Source organism: Balaenoptera physalus (genome assembly GCF_965194825.1).
Source record: "Balaenoptera physalus genome assembly, chromosome: 7".
Classification (NCBI taxonomy): Eukaryota; Metazoa; Chordata; class Mammalia; order Artiodactyla; family Balaenopteridae; genus Balaenoptera; species Balaenoptera physalus.
In genome coordinates, this window is record NC_138886.1 from 54455271 (window position 1) to 54474700 (window position 19430).

Here is a 19430-nt window from a genome sequence, read left to right on the forward strand (position 1 = left end):
GTCACTGCTGTTTGGGTGTTCTATGCAGGCGGTCCAATATAATCCCAAGACTTAGGATGTAATGTTCCTACCTCGCCCATTCCATTCTCTACACAGTGCCCTGGCCGACTTTCCTAAATACCACGCTGGCCTCTTCACTCGGCAGCATTACACTCAGTGTGGCCACAGATCCCATTATGAGCTGGTCTTGCGGGTCCCTCAGCCTTCTCTCCCTCTACTCCACGACTGAAGCTGTATATCCCAGCCGTACACCAACTGCCTCTGGCTCATCTCTCTAGGCACACACCATGCTGTCATTTGTGTTCTTGCCTGTGTGCTTTGCTTCCCCCTGCCTGCAATGCCTCTCGCCACCTGGCTTACCCAGTGATCTATTTACCATCAAAACTCTATTCAGTGAAAGTGCGGAGTCCTAACCACTGGACATGCAATGGACTATTACTCAACCATTAAAAAGAATGAAAAAATGCGATTTGCAGCAACATGGATGGACCTAGAGATAGTCATACTGAGTGAAGTAAGTCAGACAGAGAAAGACAAATATCGTATGATATCACTTATATGCAGAATCTAAAAAGAAATGATACACATGAACTTATTTACAAACCAGAAACAGACTCACAGACTTAGAGAACAAACTTAAGGTTACCAGGGGGGAAGGGTGGGGAGGAGGGATAGACTGGGAGTTTGGGATTGACATGTACACACTGCTATATTTTAAATGGATAACCAACAAGGACCTACTGTATAGCACAGGGAACTCTGCTCAATGTTATGTGGCAGCCTGGGTGGGAGGGGAGCTTGGGGGAGAGTGGATACATGTGTATGTATGGCTGGGTCGCTTTGCTGTGCACCTGAAACTATCACAACATTATTAATCGGCTATATTCCAGTATAAAACAAAACAAAAAAAAAACTCTACTCAAGAAGAAACTCTATTCACCTCTAGGACCCCTGCTCTGACACCTTCTTCTGAATAAACTGGGAGCCTCTGATACATTCTGTTATTGCATGTATCACATTGCATTGATTAAATGACATTCATGTTTGCCTGACAAAAGTGCGTGACCAATAAACACTTGCTGAATTGAACTTGGCCTCTCCTTGATGGGTCCAGAAGCAGGAAGGTTGTGAAAATACTGTTCTAGGAATTCCCACAGCATTCTAACAGCTTGGAGTGAATAGAGCATTTAAAAAGAAATTATCCATTAGTACCATAACAAAATGTACAAATATCAACTCTCAGGCAACTAATCCAGGTAAAATTCTGAAGCTTGCCCGGGCAAGAGAATGGTCCTAAAGAGAAAGAAAAGACTGAAGAACAAGCTTACATGATTGGAAAGAGTTGTCCTTATGTTTACATCTTAAATAAAAGACTAAAATGTACTAGGAAGTTGCCTTGGACATGCCACCCAGAGACCTGTAAATGCTACCAGTATTCAAACATTAAAAGAAATGACACCTTATCCACCCTTACTAACGAAGGCAGTATGAATGGATGAAGTGGATGCAGAATCAACAAAACTGAGCTCTGGTCCTGGGTCATCCACTAGTTAAGGGAACTTGAAAAAGCAGTGCTATTAATCTTTTCAAAGTGTGCCTTTTACAAAATACCTCGTAAGAAATATATACATGGAGTACACAACATCTAAGCTCTTATCAATTAGTACACCATGAGCAAAACTCAATGGACCTCATTTTCTTCTTCATCTATAAGACTAAAGCCACTCTGAGTACTAACCTTTCATGGCTCTATGTAATGCAACAGCATCTACCTACAAGTGTATATTCCACGGATAGATATAAACACATACTTATTCTGATGTGCCTTTGACTTAAAAATAGGTAGCTTAAGAATGTGGCTTGGAAATGTGGACTTCTTGTTAAAGACGCCTGTGTACTTTGCCAAGGCAGCAACGCCTAGACATTTAATATTCTTCTATGTCTCAGTTCCCATCTCTAAAAATACAGTGATGACATTTTTCTCTGACCTCTACCTGCAGTAGGGAGCACAGAGAGGATGGGGGTGACAACGCTCATTAAAGCCATGAACTTCTTGAAAGAAAGAACAAATATTCACTGTAGCTATCGTGCTAGCAATCCCGACACTGCTTGGGGCTTTAAAAATCTACTTTTAATGGGGCTGAAGTTCCTTGTTACCAAGATGCTATATAACACCATCGAGCAAACTAGTGCAACCAAAGCTGAAATGCACGGCCAATAACAGCAACTCATTTAGAGGGTCTCTGCTCCCCTCACTCCCAGCACTGTAGCGCCCACTTGAAAAATATTAGATCAATTTGGGCCTTTATCCTAAGGAGTAGTTGATGAGAAATACTCATGCCCAGAAAGTTTCACAAAAACATTTTCAGAAAAAATGCTTGAGGAGGAAGTAAGTCTGCATCTGGATCCCTACTCCCTAAATTCTAGCAGTTGCCCAGGGGCTAATGCATGAACACTCCCTTTGCAAGCTCTTCACTACAGCCACTTGCCCATCCTCCTGGGAGAAAGTCATGATTTCCAATTTGCATAACTATATCTTATCTCTTCCAGAAAGGCTTGTTGTATGTATCTATTTTAGAGCTGCTACTGTCACTGGCAAAGTCCACTGAGGTCCCCAGGAAAAATAAGACACAACCTAGGTGATAAGATAACCTCTTCTTTTGCGTTTACTTTCACTTGCCTATAGCGGGCCTTGCACTTAATATGTCGGATTAGCGTTCCCAGTGCAGAACTGCTGTGCCAGACACTTCAGCTTGGCATGCATTGTGCAGAAGCACTGAGCACGACACTGCAACTGAAGATGAGGATGGCATGCTATTTGCAGAAATGCTGCACTGGACACGCAGGAACTCCTCCCACCCCTCTGCAGGAGAGACCCCTATAAAGCAGCCCAGCCTCCATCCAGCCTTTCTGGGAGAGCCTGTGTTCTAGAGCAGGAGCTGGAGTCTCTCCATTCTTTGATCAAAGCATAAAGCTTTCCTTTGCTTCTGAAACGAACTCAGTCTCGTTCTATTGGCTCCAACAACACTGGGCAGAAGGACCTTTGTTGGGGAACAACTAGGGAGGATCGGTAACACTATTAGCGGTTTCTCACTGGCCATGGGAATTTTTAACAATTAAAGTGAAATTTAAAAAAAAAAACACAATTTCAAGTTTCAACAAAACTTGAGAAAATTCATTGTTCAACTAAAAATGAGAAATATGGCAGAAGAGTCTTTTGCTGAGAGGCAGGGCAAAATGATAAGGTAAATCCCATTATCTGTACCCTCTTGTTTCATTATTCATTTGGTGAATGAGAAAGTGTCAATCACTTATTCAGTAAATACTTACTAAATGCCTACTTTGCACCAAGTATTATGCTTGCCCTAAGACTACAAATATTATTCCTATTCTCAAATAGTCTAATAAAGAAAAGGGAGTAGAAGGAAGAGCATTAATTAGTTAAGCTCCTACACGGTACCAGGTGCTCTGCTTGCTGAATTCTCGTAACAACTGATGAGAGAAGGTAGGTAAGACTCCCCTCATTTAATGAAAGTGAACTGAGGCTCAATAATTTGTCCAGAGTCACACAGTTGAGTAGATTGGTATTTGCATTCAAGTTGGTCTAATTCCAAAATCTCTTTTAGAATTTCTTTAGAAAGCACAAAAAAGAAGAAAAGAAACCACCCATTATCCTACCACCATGATTAAAAAAAAAACTGTCAACATTTTGAAGAATTTCCTTCCAATATTTTTTCATGCAAGTAGGTTAATTTTTGAAATTTTAAAATGTGTTTTTCACAATTGTAATCAAAGTGTGTTATACTGCATCTCACTGGAATTATGACACCATTGACTGTGAAATGCTCCATTGTTCTATACAGCACCAGAAAGAAAAATCACTGCCAATTACATGATGCCACTGACTGGGATATGTTCAGATTTCAGCAGTGTTAAAATATGAAGGTAAAAATTGTGTGTCTTAGAATCAGTGACCTATTCTGCATTCCACAAACCCCGAACTCATGTTGTTTGCCTCCTGCCTGTAGGTGAGGGTGGCTTCAGAGCACCTGAATCTCCCCCGCATTAGAAGAGCTCCTTGTCAGGGTTGGGAGGCCCCCCTCAGAAGACAGAGTGCTCTGTTTGTCTTCCTCACACATTCATTGTTTTACGCATAGTAGGCACTCAAGGAATGTTTCCTGGTTGAGTAAACACATAATAAAGCTTGAGAAGAAATTTACTGACAGAAGAAGGTAAAAATTACTACAGGCCCAAGTTTTGTTGGGGAACGGGGGGGTCTGTGTGACTACTATCAGGGAGAGGGGAGAAGCAATGGATGGAACTTTGAGCCAGAGCCAGTGGCCCTGGGCTTTCCAAGATTCTTCCCTTCCAACAACCTGCCACTGTCTGCATTTTGTCTCCTCATTGGCTGTCTAGACCCCTGCTTTGATGTTCTTATCCAAACCTAGCTCCATAGTACTGCTTGATCCTGCCATCTTGGGAAGTTATTCACACTTATCCACACAGCTTGAATACTGATTTAGATTTGTTTGGGGATACTACCCATTAATTTCAAGTAATAACTCATAAAGAGCAAACTCAGGAATCAACATGAGACAGATGGAGATGAGTCATGTTTCTCAGGTGCTGAAACTCTCAGTTTAAATGTATGGTATCCCTTCTGCTTATACAGAAGGTGTGTCTGTCCTTAGGAAGTAAAAGGCTATGTATACTTTGAGTCTATATGATTTGACAACTCAACTTTCTATGGATGTTCACTAAGATATCTGCCTGAGTCAGCAAAATTGGTTTAAGTAAAGAAAAGAAATTAAGCTAAACTTAGTTCTCCATGCATGCTCTAGGTTAAACACATTTTGAAAACAATCATGATTTCTCTTGCCTTCCTTCCTTCCTCTTCTTCCATGAACCCATCCAGTATCTATGTGTCTTTACAACACGTGAAGAACTGTGCTAAATTCTCTAAGAGAAAGAACAGTGGGTCAGAAAATTCTGACTTTAGAAAGAAGTTTACACGTTACCAGTGAAGACAAGTTTTACTCACAGAGAAGTAAATTACAAGGGAGACAGAGCTTAAGTATCAATAATACCAGAAATACAGGTGATATGCAATCAAGAGTTTAAAGCCAGGAGAGATTACATCCAGCAAGGAGATCAGGAAAGGCTTCAGAGAGAAGTGCCATTTCATCTGGGCCTTGAAGGATGGAGAGGATCTGGGCATATGGGAATGGGGGCAAAGACCTGTGAGAGGAGAGGCATGCATGGGCAAAAGGACTCCTGTTGTTTCCCTTGTACACTGTTTATTGTTTAGGAAGCAAGATGCTGTTGTTAGGGCCTAACCGTGAGGTGTTACAAGTGCTGGGCCAATGAATGGATCATCACCTTGGGCTGACCACTTGGGGGTGTCCTAAGTCATACCATCTTAGGGTCAAAGCCAGGAAGATACTGCAACATTTCATGCTGATTAAGTGTGAAATTTTAGAGGAAAGTTATTAAAGCCAAAGCCTGGTGGTGTATAGCAGGACATCTGAAATCCACAACAGGTAACCAAGACACCTGATTAAAAGCAACAGCACAACATAGCTTTTCAAAACTCAAGGGACTGTCAGCTACTTGCTTACCATGGACATGGATTCCATTTGGTTGAAAAGAAGAGTTTGTTTCTGGCTGATAAGACTTCAGGTGTGATCCTGAGGGCTGCTGGGTATGGGCAGGCTGTGTTCTCTGCATTATTGAAGGAGGAGCTGGAACCCTCCGGGGGCTGATGTGGTGAGGAGATGGAGCAGAAGGTGCAAACCTGAGAAAACAATGATAAAAGGAAACATAAGAGATGTAAAACAGCAGGAGCAAAGGCAAACTCTTCAAAGCCAAATTCTAATTCCCTATTCTGGCTGTATAATAGTGTGACAAAAAGTCCTTCAAAAAAAACTTAAGACTTTTCTCTCCCATTTTTAACCACTGACTTCTCAATTGAGATACTGAAGGAATAAAAGAGATCAACAAAGGGAAAATCTAGTCACAGTCTGAGTTTGTCAAGCTTCTTAAAATGCATTTCAAATACTCTGGGTTTGGTGAAATTCAAAGCACATCTTTTGCCAGACCCCTTTTCTGCTAAGTTTTAGACCCGTTTGCATTTTAAGGGAAATTTAATCTGTACGTTCCTGATTCATTTACACTTAGCTCATAAACATTTTGTTCTGTAAGACATATCTGAGGTCCAAGAAGTATTATAAGACTCTATTATAAGCCTCTCTAGTACTATTCTCTTTAAACAATACATTTTCTTTTGCTAAGAATAAATTAACTTAAATCTCAAAGGTCAAGTGTGGTTTGAAATCCAGAACCCAAAAGATCTGTGTGGGTTCTGTGCTTGGCAAAGAACATTGCCCAGGGTGTAACAGGAACCTTACACACGATTTGGGACATCTTTTGCAGTCACACGTGCCAATCATAATGAGATTATGGTAGTTTCTGAGGTGGGACATACAGGTGTTTAAATAAGGTGACATCATCAACTAACCCGAGATATAAAATGGATAACTATCTATTGATCTTCTAATTGTACAGAAAAATGGCAGGATCTGACTCACTAGGTTTAAAAAGACAGTTTATACTTTCTAACATTGAAGTTCCCTTGAAGTGTACTTGTGTGAACAGTGTTAAAGTTGAGCAATGACCATAGACTATCAAAACGACATTCTATCTGCCAGTTCAGTAGGGGTCTGGTGCAAGTGTGGTGGAGAAAGGAGCAGGGACTCTGTCAGTGCAGTGAAAAGAAGCATCACAATGATGTGCGGAAAAACTATATCAGCAATGAAGAGTTTAGTCTCCCCGCAAAGGCTCAGGTGATTGAAAACCTTCAATAGGCTGTTTCCTTACACTGTATAGAAAGACAGGCTTTGTTTTATGCCAACATGTAGATGTCGCCATCTGTGTACACCACTTATTTCATACAAACAGGTCACTTCATTTTTCTGGGCTTTTTGTGTAGGGCCATAGGTGATCAAAGGGAGGATGAACCAGTCAAGTTTATCAAGCAATTTTCAACATTTTGAACCATAGTATTTAACAAGGCAGAGCTTCTACATTTGTATTGCCGCAGTAAGAAACCATGGGATGAAATCTCATTTGTTTTTGCATTCCCCTTGCTGAGGTCTGATGAGACTAGGTAAGATGATGTAGGAACCAAGAAGGGAGGATTTGGACTGGTTGACTTACGGAGAAGACAAGTCAGAGGAGGCTTAAAGAAACTAGCTGGGTTAGGATGCCTGCTTAATCAAGAACTTATATCTTCACTCAGCTGGAAGAGAATAGTAACTGAGTGTCCTGTGCCTGGTAAATATATATTTTCCAAGCATATCATCTTAACTGGAATTAGCTTGAAAAGATGTGCTGAATGGCCTTGAGGAAAAACAGAGCAAATGAACGCCGGCACTGTCCTGAGAATATCTATTAAAACTTGTATGCCGGGATTCCCCGTATAGAGGCTATTTTCTTGGGGAACATGTCCTCAATGTGTCTCACAGGCTGCTCTGGGCTTGTGGGAGAGGCAGGAGGAATTGTGAGATCACAGACTTTGCGGCTAGAAGGAGTCCACACCACCAACCAACACCAGAATCCTGTGAACGGAAGATCTCCAGGGAGTGAGGGAAAGGGGTGGATTTGAATTGGAAGGAAACCTATGTCATTGCTAAATAGCCATCTTTGGCAACTCAATTTTGTTTTTTGGGGGCAAAGCAGCAAGATCCTTTGCCTTCTTAATTATATTTCTTTGTTTGGGAATAAAAGATATAACATGCTCTTGGTGTTTTTTCAGTCTTCTCTTCTGGTACTTCTGCCACCTTTCCTTTCTCTTAAGGATTGACGGAGCAGAGATGTGTAGATGGAGCAAGTCGCAGTATTTAGAAGTAGGATCTTAGTATCACCGGCTTGATGGAGGAGAATAATTTTGTTTCACAACTCCCTCCCCCACAGCACATTAACTCTGACTCATAAATGAAGGTTTGATTAACAAAGAGTAGAAAATGTGTATGGGGAAGGGGAAGGAGGCAAAGATTGCGAGCAATATAAAACCTTACATTTTTATAATTCGGGATGATGTGACTATAGGGTGAATTATGATTACTAGTTATAAAAAAGGGGTGTATTCAACCAACTAAAAGAACAGAATTCATCTGGGCATTTTAGGTGTCATCTGCAATGTTAATTTCATACAACACACCTCTAGATCTATATTTAGATGATATATCTATATATAAATTATATATCTATGTATCTATCTATCTAGAGAGTATATAATTATATGCTAATTACAAATCATTCTTATCTATTTATTCACACAAGTTTCACACCCTGGCCATGCTCTCTTGGTTACCACATATTACTTAATGTAATAGCAATGTTGAGCAAAGAAAAAAAATGTGGAAGTACATACACATCAAGATTTTAGCATCATCTATCTCAGAGACCTGGGGGGGAATAAAATAATACTTACTGAGCCTTCAACTGACTCTACATTTTGCTTTTTGCTAATTCAGTCTGGATTTTTCACCATGTTATTCAAATAAATAAGATTATATGGTATAAGTTAATATAATTTCAAAATACAGTATGTCACTCCATATAAAGTATTAATAAAAATTTAAATATATACTATTCTAAATGAAATAAATGTACACTTAAAGTAGTCTTTGCTTTGGAAAGGAAAGAACTGGTACAAAAACTCTAACTTTTACATATATAAAGAAAAGATGAAAAGTAACAAGATGTGATCTTGATTGTGATCCAGACAATTTCTAGGAACAAGGAAATAAATAAGAATTTAGCACTAAAAAGCCCAGTGTAAGAAACGAGTGCATAAATATGACTGACTTTCAAGTACAGCACATAGAATCAATTTTGTTACTACCTAAAAACACTACATTGTATTTGATTGAAAAATCTCTCACAATCTATTAACTTAAATTTAATTTTTATAAACTTGCTTACTTGTTAACTAGCTCATAGAAATAGAAATAGCAAATTAGAATCAGGGATGAGAGGGCAGGAGAGGAGCAGAGAAGGAGAGAGCCCTACTGTTCAAGGCAAGGCCCTGGGAGCAACGAAAAGCAATCACTAAATCACAGCAAGAGAGATGCCAGGAATGTTATTTAAAAAGCCAAAAAGACTCAAGAAACTTGAGTAGTTTGAGGCCATTTACTCCAGAAGCAAGCAAACAAACAAAAAACATGCATGCTTAAACAGAAACTTGCTAAGCAAAACCGAAAATGTTCTTGTTACTGAAGGTAGAGGGGGCCTCGAAATCCCGTTTTCTTAGTGTCCTCACCTATTTTCCAACCTAGTCTTTTTAACACGCACACACATGGCCGAATGAATATGGTCTGAATTTTCTGCCCCAAACAAAAATTTTCTTTAACTCCAAAGAAGATGAATTAAATTTTTTGATACTAAAATAAATAAATAATTTTGATGCTGAGTATAAACTGCAGTGATTTGTAATTTTTCTCCTAAGGAGTATCTCATTCCTCCGTTATGTCAGGACAAGATGACATCACTCTCATTCATTCTGAGTGACAGCAGTGTCCAAGAGCCAGAAGACAGACTGTCTGAAGTCTTTCTGGGTCCAACTCTGTTCCCCAGCTGCTGATCTGCAGTTGACATTTCACAGATTTCATTTGATATAGCTTACCAGTCTCTTCTTTGGCCTTTCATACTTCTTTGAAACAATAGAAGATTGTTATGTAAAAATGCACACAACAGACCAGAATTTTTTTAAAAAATCACTGCTTACCAGAAGCAGATCACACAAAAGCAAACCAGAGAACTGAGTCAACCATTTCCACTCATTTAGTGGAGGAGTTTATATAACCTTAGCATAAGCCATGGTTCAATGGTTTGCAAAAAAAAAAAAAAAAAAGAGAGAGAGAGAAGGAAACAGGTTTTAAAGTGCTCACCAAAGATCTGGGGAAAAAAAACCAAAACGCCTTGGAAAGATTTCTGCAAATATTTATCTATACACACCTTGGGAAATGTCTGATTATTTGGGGGTATTTACTTGGCTATGCTCCTTCTCTTTTGTGGCCTGCTCCCACCCTCTGTTCACATTGAGCTTCCCAACCTTGCAGTGATGTGGGCCAGAAGCAAAGAGTTCTCCTGTTGATGCAGTACTCAATCTTAGATTGTTTCATAGAACAATAGGTCCCAATTGAAACACATAGAACTGGTGAGGTTCACGTGCAGAGAAATTGCAAATGGCAGGAGGAGCAGACGGCTGTCGTAGAAGACAGATGGAGTAGAAGTCAGACCCCCCGGCCTTGGAGTGTGGCTCCATCCCTTACAAGCCGGGTAATTTTGAATAAATTCCCTGATTTCTCCCAGCCTCAGTTTCAAGTGTAAAATAAAGATAACCTCGACTCTTACTGGGGATCATAAAATCTGAGATAACATATTCATTTATTCATTCAGGAGGTATTTACTGAACACCAACCAAGGGCTCCGATTGCACTACGGAGAGAGTAACACATGACACAGATCTCTGTGTTTGTGTGAGAGGAAGCAGGCAGTGAACAATTTTAAACCCACAAACTATGTATTGAGCTAGAGGAAATGAGTACTACAGAGAAAAATAAAGGATGCAAGGTGAGGGGCGGGGTGGACGATGAACAATTTTAAATTAGGAACTCACATATCAAAGTACTTTAAACAGTGAATGTCTGACACCTTTCAGATGATTGACACATGTTTATGGAATGACTGCTCTAAATAGAATGTACATTTAAGGTATCCCTGATTTAAAATGTACCCAATGCTTGAGAGCTGTCTAATAGCACTGTGTTAGAATATCTATGAAGCTCGAAAAATAAAAAAAATCTTAGCACTCTTTTCTCTCTTGACTATGGAAAGAGGTTCAAAGAAGGTGAGGCTTTTACTCATCTGGTTAATTTCCTAGTCCCAGGAGCAGTTAGTTGTGGTCTTCTGTAAGAGTCTCATTTTTTTGGTACTGGCTTTCCCAACGAATTATCCTGAGCTCACAAATCCATACAATCATAGAATATTTGAGCTGAAGGGCAGTGGAGCACCACTGTATCTAGCCCAGAGACATGAAATGATTTGCCAAAGTCACACAGCTAGTTCTCCAGATACCACTTTACCCCAATAAGGTAAGATGCTCTCTAGGGAAGATGCAAAGCAAGGCAGAGAGATGGGTTGAGGGAGGATGGAAGGGGACTCTTGTGGACATCTGAGGTTTTGCTCCTCATCACCAGATGATGGGGATGGGGGGTATCAGCAACCTACTGCCTTTAAGAATCTGACAATATGATTCCCCAGTTTGCTTTGGTGAATTTGCTCATTTCTAAACTGGGGCTCTTTGTGCCCAAGCCAAGCTTATACCTTTAGTCTTTCCAGCTGGATAACGCCTTTCAGTTACACTCTTTCCCTTGTGTATAAATCCAAAGTATTTCTATGTCAACTAACAACTGCATTTCTTCAAACAAAATTTACTAATAGGCTGTGTTGCAAATCAAGCACATGTCATAAGTATGTCTCACTTTTCTTCATTTGTACTGTATACACAGCAGTGCAAGCCATGTGGGACTGTATGTTTTAGCACTGCTTTGGGGGTTAACACTTTGAAAAGAGGTGTTTTCATGATCAGCTAGATTAAATGTTGGTTGGTATGTGCTTTGGATAGTTCCCCCCCCGCCCACCTTCTTTCTTCCATGGGGGTTATAGACCTCCCAAAGAAGGAAGAATGCATCAGAACAGCTAGTTTCATTGCATTCACATGAAAAATATTATTGATTTGCTGCCAGGGAGTAGAAATAATGAATAGAAACTGGTCTATGGTAGATTTGGGGAGGTATTCTTCATTCCCCCAAAGAATTGTGGGGTATCATCTGTAGTGGTTTTAAAATTCATCTGTGAAAACTAATCAATGAAAAATGGCTTTAGCAGTTGGCTGACTGCAGAGGGGGAAAAAAGGAATCCTTTTCAAAACCTAAAAAGAAAAGCACAGTTTTAAGGATTACACATCTGATTTAACATCTAAAAAAACCCCCCAATGATAATACCCCACTTTGTATAGCCAGACAGCGCTCCATTTTAGTAGTCTTTAGTGGTCTTTATAACGATTTATGAATCACTTCATGAATTCCTGGCTGACTCATCTGGGTGACTATAGTATCTACTTATACTTCCCTTCTGTCTCACAAAAGAGACACTTGGACTCAGTTCAATCCAGATTTGTCCCCGAATGAATCACAGCACGTTACTGGGGGAACTGCAAATTGAATTCTGCTTCTGAGACAATCAAGACCAGCTTTCAGAAATGAAGAAACGGCCTTGGGGAAGTGTGGGTAATTGCAACACTGTCCATCTGGGTAGGACCAAAGCAGGCCAAGAGCTGTATGTCCATCTGCGGACTCTGTTCCAAAGTAGCCGAAGAGCTGAAACCATCCCCAGGAAGGGCTTAGTGTTTCTTTCTCCTTACAAGAGTCTGGGTCAATATTAACTGCAAATAATTTATCACATTGGACGAGACTAAGACTCAAAAATGACTGCCTGAGCCTCCACAGAGCACGACAAAATGAGGGCTGTGAAGTTGGCTATAGGTGAAATGATCAACAAGGCTTTTTAAAAAAGACACATATATATTATAATGAGTGAGTGTTTGTGGGAAATAGAAAGGGTAGAGTGTTCTGGAGGAACGTTTCTCCACTTGGGTTTAGGGAGTAAGTTGTAAGTCAAGAAAACAAAGTAATCAATGCCCAAGGCAAAGAAGTGTATTTTTTCTTGTATACAGTGACATACGGCCCACGGTATCACACTATTATTCCCCTGTGGAAATGCAAAGGGAGGAGGAGAGGACATCCAGGATATGTTACAAAGATGAATTATGCAGGACACATTTAACCAAGAGCCAGGTTTTTTGGAATATCTTGACTGCAGAATTGGCTGCGACTTGGTTGGTTGTCTATTTCAGAATCTGATGTGATGCGGAGAAAGGAAAGAAAAGTCTGATTCTGCCAAATCCTCTTTACAAAAAAAGTGCCAACCAGAAGAAAATTTATCCAGAGTGGTCTCAGACATTTCATGTCAAAAATTCTGCGGTGAAAAAAAACTCAGTAATGATATCGTCCCTTGGGCAGCTCTGAGTAGGTCAAAGCAAGGGGATTAACTCATAGTTCTGTGGCAAAGGGAAGACTTTCTCTTGTTCAGCATAGTGTTAGGCATAGAGTTCAGTCTGCTTTGAAATAGAACGCATTAGGTGAAAGAAAAACATTCGGAAGAAAGTGTGATGAGAATGCTAGATGAGAAATGAGAAAAAAAGTGTTATTTTTCTCCAAACATGAGAAAGAGAGGTATAGGCAGATTAAAAAACAGCTTCTTGCATACCTTTCTCATGGTCACAAACTGAAAACACAAGTCTCTTGACAACATCAGAAGGAAGAACTTTTAGAACTAACTTCCAATGCAGTACTCCTGCCAAGTATAGCCAGGTGCCTTTGAAAGCCACTGCCAAATGAGACCTCAGAAGTCAATATAATCCATAAATTTGAAAAGAAACTAGCTGGGTGGTGGTTCGGTCAGTAATAATATGTGCTGTTTATATGTGCTTTTTTTTCTTCATCTGAAGGATGTCAGGTTACTATTGTAATAACCACAAATGAATTTTCTGTACCTTCTCTTGAAGATGAGACTCAACAATTGGCTACAGAAATGAATGAAAAGAAACAGCATATATTTAAAAATTCACAATTAGAGAAGGGCTCTTGGCTCTTACAGATGGAAAGAGCATCAAATCCTCAGTTGTTTGCTACCATTTTGTATCTTCAGCACCTCATCCAGTACTATGCAAAGATAATTAATAAATGTTGGCTGTTGCTGTTGAAGAGACCACTGGTTCCAAAGACATGGCTCCCAACTTAGTGCCAATTCTTGTGTCCAGGTGGATGGTACCTTTGTCGAATTGGTGCAAATGGCCAGTTGAATATTATATTATATTTGTCCAGAAACCAGTTTCTGTTTCTGAGGGGAGAACATCTTCTTCAGGAGAATGATTCCAACCATTACTCTGAGGAAGATGATTAAAACAGAGAAAAGTTTTTCTCCTTGCAACTAAACAGAAAACCAACTAAAGATTATTTCTCAGAAAAGGAGGCAAAAAGACTAATCCAAAGAACTTTGTCTCTTGGTTTCTGCTCACTTCAATAAACTCCTCACCACTAATGAACAAACAGTCCTTCGCTTGAAAAAAGATATAGTTTCTGAGGAGCCAATTTCTCCAACTATCCCCACCTGAGAGGGGAAAGGATGAAGGTGATTTCTAGATCACACTGTTAAAACATTAAGCAGAGGCTTTCCTTGGAACAGCCTTTTCTACATCAGAGATGAGGCACTTTGTAATATGTGGATATCTTGACTCGGGCTAGAATGGCTTGTGGGCTTTCACTTTGGGAATTCTGGCTCCATATGACTTGCTGTTTCAGAGGAAGCATATGAAAAGAACACATTGCCACATTTGAATACTATAATGGCTTAGCGAACTCCATGTTGCTTCACGCTAATGCACTAAAGTAGAGGTTTCAAGAAAAGGAATTCTATTTTACCTCAAGCATTCCTTGTTACTGTCATGACTCACTTTCCTGACTGAAAATCCAAGGGAACTAAAAAAACATCATCTTGGGCTTCGCATGAAGTGGATTTGTTTGGAATGTGGGAACGAAATAAAGATGGCTGATTTGGCATTCAGAGGTGAAACAACTTCATTGGCACTTAAAAATTATAGTTCCTTTTACAGACCTTCTAATAGATGGTTTGTAATGTGCGTTTATAATTAATCTAAAATGCTGATATAGTGCATTTCAAAATTTAAAATCCATGGAAAACAAACTGACGTGAACGAATACTTGAACCACAAGTCAAGCCATTTGTTTGCTGGAGTGACACGTGTGTGCTCACATCAGCATCTCCTGCTTCGCCATGAAGTGACACAAAGGAGGATGTGGAGATGGAAGAGCATCAATCAGCTGCTCAGGGTTACTGCTACCTTTCACACTATAAAAATGTGTTTGGACTTTATTCTAAGTATGGTGGGAACACAGATGTGAGCAGGAAATCCTCAATGATTCAATTTACATGTTAAAGGGCAGCAGCTCCTGTTGTGGTGTGGAGCAAAGGCCAGGTGTGCTGGTAGGGTGAAAGTAGAAGGTTGTGGGTAAGCAAGACTGGATGTTGGGAAACCAGTTAGGGGGCTGTTGTACTTGAGACAGGAGGGGATACTGGTGAGCTGGGTGTGGAGGAGTGGAGCTGATTAGGCTTAAAATGTATTTGAAGGCAGAGCTAATAGGACTTACAGGTTAATTCTATATGAAAGTGCTTGGGCAAAGGGAGGAATCAAAGTTGACTCCTAGGCTTTTTAGGCTTTTAATAGTTAGCTGAAGACAGCCATGTAGACCTAGCTCATTATTTTCCTCCATTATCAAGAAATATATTGGCCTCAGGCAATTAGGCTCATAAAAGTTTTGCAGACCACACTGCATTAAGGAGCTTGGGCTTTATGTAGAGAACAGGTTTTTGTGTATTTGGCTAAGACAGGTACCCTGGTGACTCTGGCATACATTTCAAAGGCCTCCATATCCTGTTACCCACCCAGAAATTTAAATGAGAGATAGATCAGGGTGGACTATGGCAGCTAGTTCAGCAATGCCTTGTTGTAGCTGTTGCTGTTTTATTTTTCTTCCAGAGGAGCCATTCACAGTCATTAGGTAGGTAAGAAGAAAGTAACAAATATCACCAATTTCCCTGTACGTGTGACTGTTACGAGTGAGTCAGGGTGGCGTATTTATAAGAAGTTATTAGTAAGGTGAAGATCTCTGTGAGAAGAAAGGTCATTCCAAAGGGCAATAACCCATGATATTTTCCAGAGAGGATGAAGCATGGCTGTGGTCATGGATCAATATTTAAGAAGTTTTAAGACTGGTGGGCTATTCTGCCCTAGAATAAACATCAAGAAGTACCAGGAATTTTCCACAGATTTAAAGAAAACAGAACAGAAAAAGGACCTCAAGCTTTTCCGTCTAAGATACAATGCTGTAATCTCCATTTTCAAGTCTAGGATATTGGAAGTTTCTACCTCTGTGCTCACAGCATCAACATCAGGAACAACATTCATTACATTCAGCAGTTCTCAAGTAGACGTGTGTGTGTGTGTGTGTGTGTGTGTGTGTGTGTGTGTGTGTGTGTGGTAGATTTTGGACCCCACCTCTCTTAATCTTGAACATCTGTGGAAGTCTCTTTTCTAGAAAGAAACTGACCCCTTAATGGGATGTTAAATGTGGATAACTGTTTTCTGAATGTAAAGTGCTGAAGCCCAAAGAGAAAGAATGATGCTCTTGACCACATGACATTAGGTGAGCATCCTATCAATAGACTCTAACAGAGGATGATGTAGATGCCAATACTCAGGCTGATAACAATGGATATTTGAGGCTTATATTTATTTTCTGACTATGGCTTTTCTCAATTATTTCAGTGATAAAGATCGACAAACTTTGTTTGTTTGGCCAGTGTTTGTTGCCTTATAAGTCAGCTATCTATGCATGTGGGAAAGGGTCTGTAATACACATCAAGGAGCCTCTGAGAGCAGTGCTCACTGGGTAAATTGCAACTAAATTATGACACACAGCAATGTGGACACTTCTTAATAATACTCAAGTCTTCTCTGTTATAATAAGAACAGTGAGGCCAAGTTATTGATATTAGAGCTCTAACTTTCAGATGTTCGGCACTTTGTCTCTAACATGGAGGTAATTTTTTTTTTGACACTGAATCTTCAAAATCTTCTTAAATAGGTCATGACTATATAAACTACAAGCTTGGAATTGCAAGGGACAAAATCGTCTTTACAAATTGTGTTAAAAAGGAAAATAACACAAAACCCATTGTGTTGCCTTATCAGTCTAGGATATGGAAAGGACAGCCTTTGTCTGCTTGAGGAGCAGACAAATCATTCGTACATTCTTCATCATTTCTTCTTCTGTTGGGCACAGAATATGTTCTGAACTCTTGCTGGGTGGATAACAGGATATGGAGGCCTTTGAAATGTATGCCAGAGTCACCAGGGTACCTGTCTTAGCCAAATACACAAAAGCCTGTTCTCTACATAAAGCCCAAGCTCCTTAACGCAGCTCATGAGCCTCCTCCTGCATTTATTTATGAGGCTCCGTCCTCACTTGCTCTCTCTCCTCTTAGCTTTTGTATATATGACGTTGCCTGGCCGGGCTCTATAGACCTTCAGATTTCAGGGAGATATTTTTTCTTCTATTCCTCCCTCCCCAATTTTGGGTTAGGTACTCCTTCTGTATGCCTCCACAGCCTCCTGTAGCACCCCTTCATAGCATCCAAAATTACGACCACCTATTGACCAGGTTAGCTCTTGCTAGACTAGGTGCTTTGAGAGGGCCGGGCTCCTGTCAGTCTCATTGACCACTATGTCCTCAGTGTCCAGTATATTGCCTGGTGCCCAAATACCAGCTGACTGAATGATTCAATAAATGAATGAACCTCAATGTTAGGACTGATTTTGATAAACTTTAATATTTTGTATGATGCTTATGATTTTAGCCATTATTGCACACATACTAGAAGATTAAAAAGAGAGAGAAAAGATTATGTGGAGAGAGACAGTGTGTGTGTGTGTGTGTGTGTGTGTGTGTGTGTGTGTGTGTGTGTGTCTATGGAAAAGCTGAGTGGGTGAAGATATCAGTGTCCCTGTTTACTAAGAAAGTCCTGGGGAGGGAAGGACAGCAAAGCAGCAGGCCTAGTTTTGAGCTGTTCAGATACTATAGATGCAAATATGTGGGAATAGTTAGTATTGAGTACCTAGTATTAAAGACTACAGGAAAGCAAAGGGAACCCCAGCAATGGGTGATGGCAAGAGACTCCTAGCAGTGTGTGTGTGTGTGTGTGTGTGTGTGTGTGTGTGTGTGTGTGTGTGAACATATGTATTAGAGCAGCTACGTATTGTATAGAAGTATGCAGGTTATATAAGATGCTGGAGCTTTGAGGTCACCATCCTTCAGGCCAATGAATCAAGGGGAGTAATCCTTTCTAGGAATCTCCCAACTGGGCAGTGGAAGTTGGCAATGGCCCCCTGTTTCCTAGGCATTCCCCTCACTGGTCCTTTTCCCTTGTCAAACCTGCCTTAGCAGGTTTGAACCCTGGAGGTTACAAGGTAATTTTAGGTTCCTGCCCTCAAAGAACTAATAATTCAGTTAGCAAGTGGACATCTGGGAAATGGAAAATAAATGAGACAGATAATAAGGACCCAGAGATTTAACTGGGGAGCTGCAAGAGGCAAGGAGGCTTTCTGGGCTGAAAACTAAGCCAAGCTCCAGGCTGATAACATTTAGTCAAGAATAAGATAATGAGGGAATATCCTTACTCTCTCTTTAGGTAGAGAAAGATCCTGAATTAAGATGCAGAAAACAACCAAGCTAAGTCAGTGAGCAGGTTGGTTTGACTAGAGCTAAAGAACTTTACATAATTGCAAAGACATGACATAGAAAACAATTGCTATTTTTAACCCCTTGGCATCCAGGAAAGCTACAATATGTTCCCAATGGTGAATAAGAAAATGCTATCCGTGAAGACCAGCCCTGGTTACCCAAAGGCATAGAAAGACTGCACATATATCAAAGTCCCTAGAATTCTAGCAGTATCACGTCTGATATGAATGGAAAACAGTAAGGCTTCCCAATACTTCATACAGATTCAAGAAACTGACATTCCTTATTTAGTTAAGGTGTTTAGATTACTTTCTCCAAAAAAATTGTCCCTAACATTCTCTGCTGTTGATTCCTGTACTAGAATGCATTCTCCACGGGGAGAGCACATCCTTTCCTTGTTTTCAGTCTTCTCTGGCTCAGAGGTGGGGCTCATAGGAAGCCCTCTACATGTCGCTCCGCTCTGGTAAATCCACAAGTCCCCTAAACTCTGTCACTTACACTACAGAGCACACCATATTTGTGGCCTTCTTTAGAAGGGGAGAGGCAGCCAACATGCTCCTGAACAAGATGAGTGACACAAACCCAGCTGACTTATTCTTGGGATTGCAAGATTTCTCCACCTCAAAAAGGGACTTCCATCAATGTTTGTTTTCTCTGGTCTAAAAGACATACTTTGAAACCCAATAAATTAACATTTCCGAAGACGCTGAGTTCCCACTGTCATAAAGTACCCCTGGCTCGTTCAATATGACATAGTAAAACACCACTTCCCATAATAATTTTAAATCAACATTAGGTGATGTGGTGTAGTTCGACTTAAATCACTGAAACGATGTGTCATTCAGATCATAATTCAAAATAAAAATGGAACCTCGTCAAATTGAGAGAACTTGCGTTTATTTTACGGTGGTAAGGATCAAAGAA

General features: G+C 40.2%; 1 protein-coding gene across 5 annotated transcripts in view; it reads right to left on the bottom strand.

Moving 5' to 3' along the window:
• Window positions 1-19430, bottom strand: part of GLIS3 (GLIS family zinc finger 3) — a 507022-nt gene that overhangs the window by 25481 nt on the left and 462111 nt on the right. For all 5 annotated transcript variants that reach the window (XM_082470893.1, XM_082470894.1, XM_082470897.1 and 2 more), the window contains one exon: window positions 5619-5794. In XM_082470893.1, the coding sequence (XP_082327019.1) occupies window positions 5619-5794 (176 nt within the window). The remainder of the gene's footprint in view (window positions 1-5618; window positions 5795-19430) is intronic.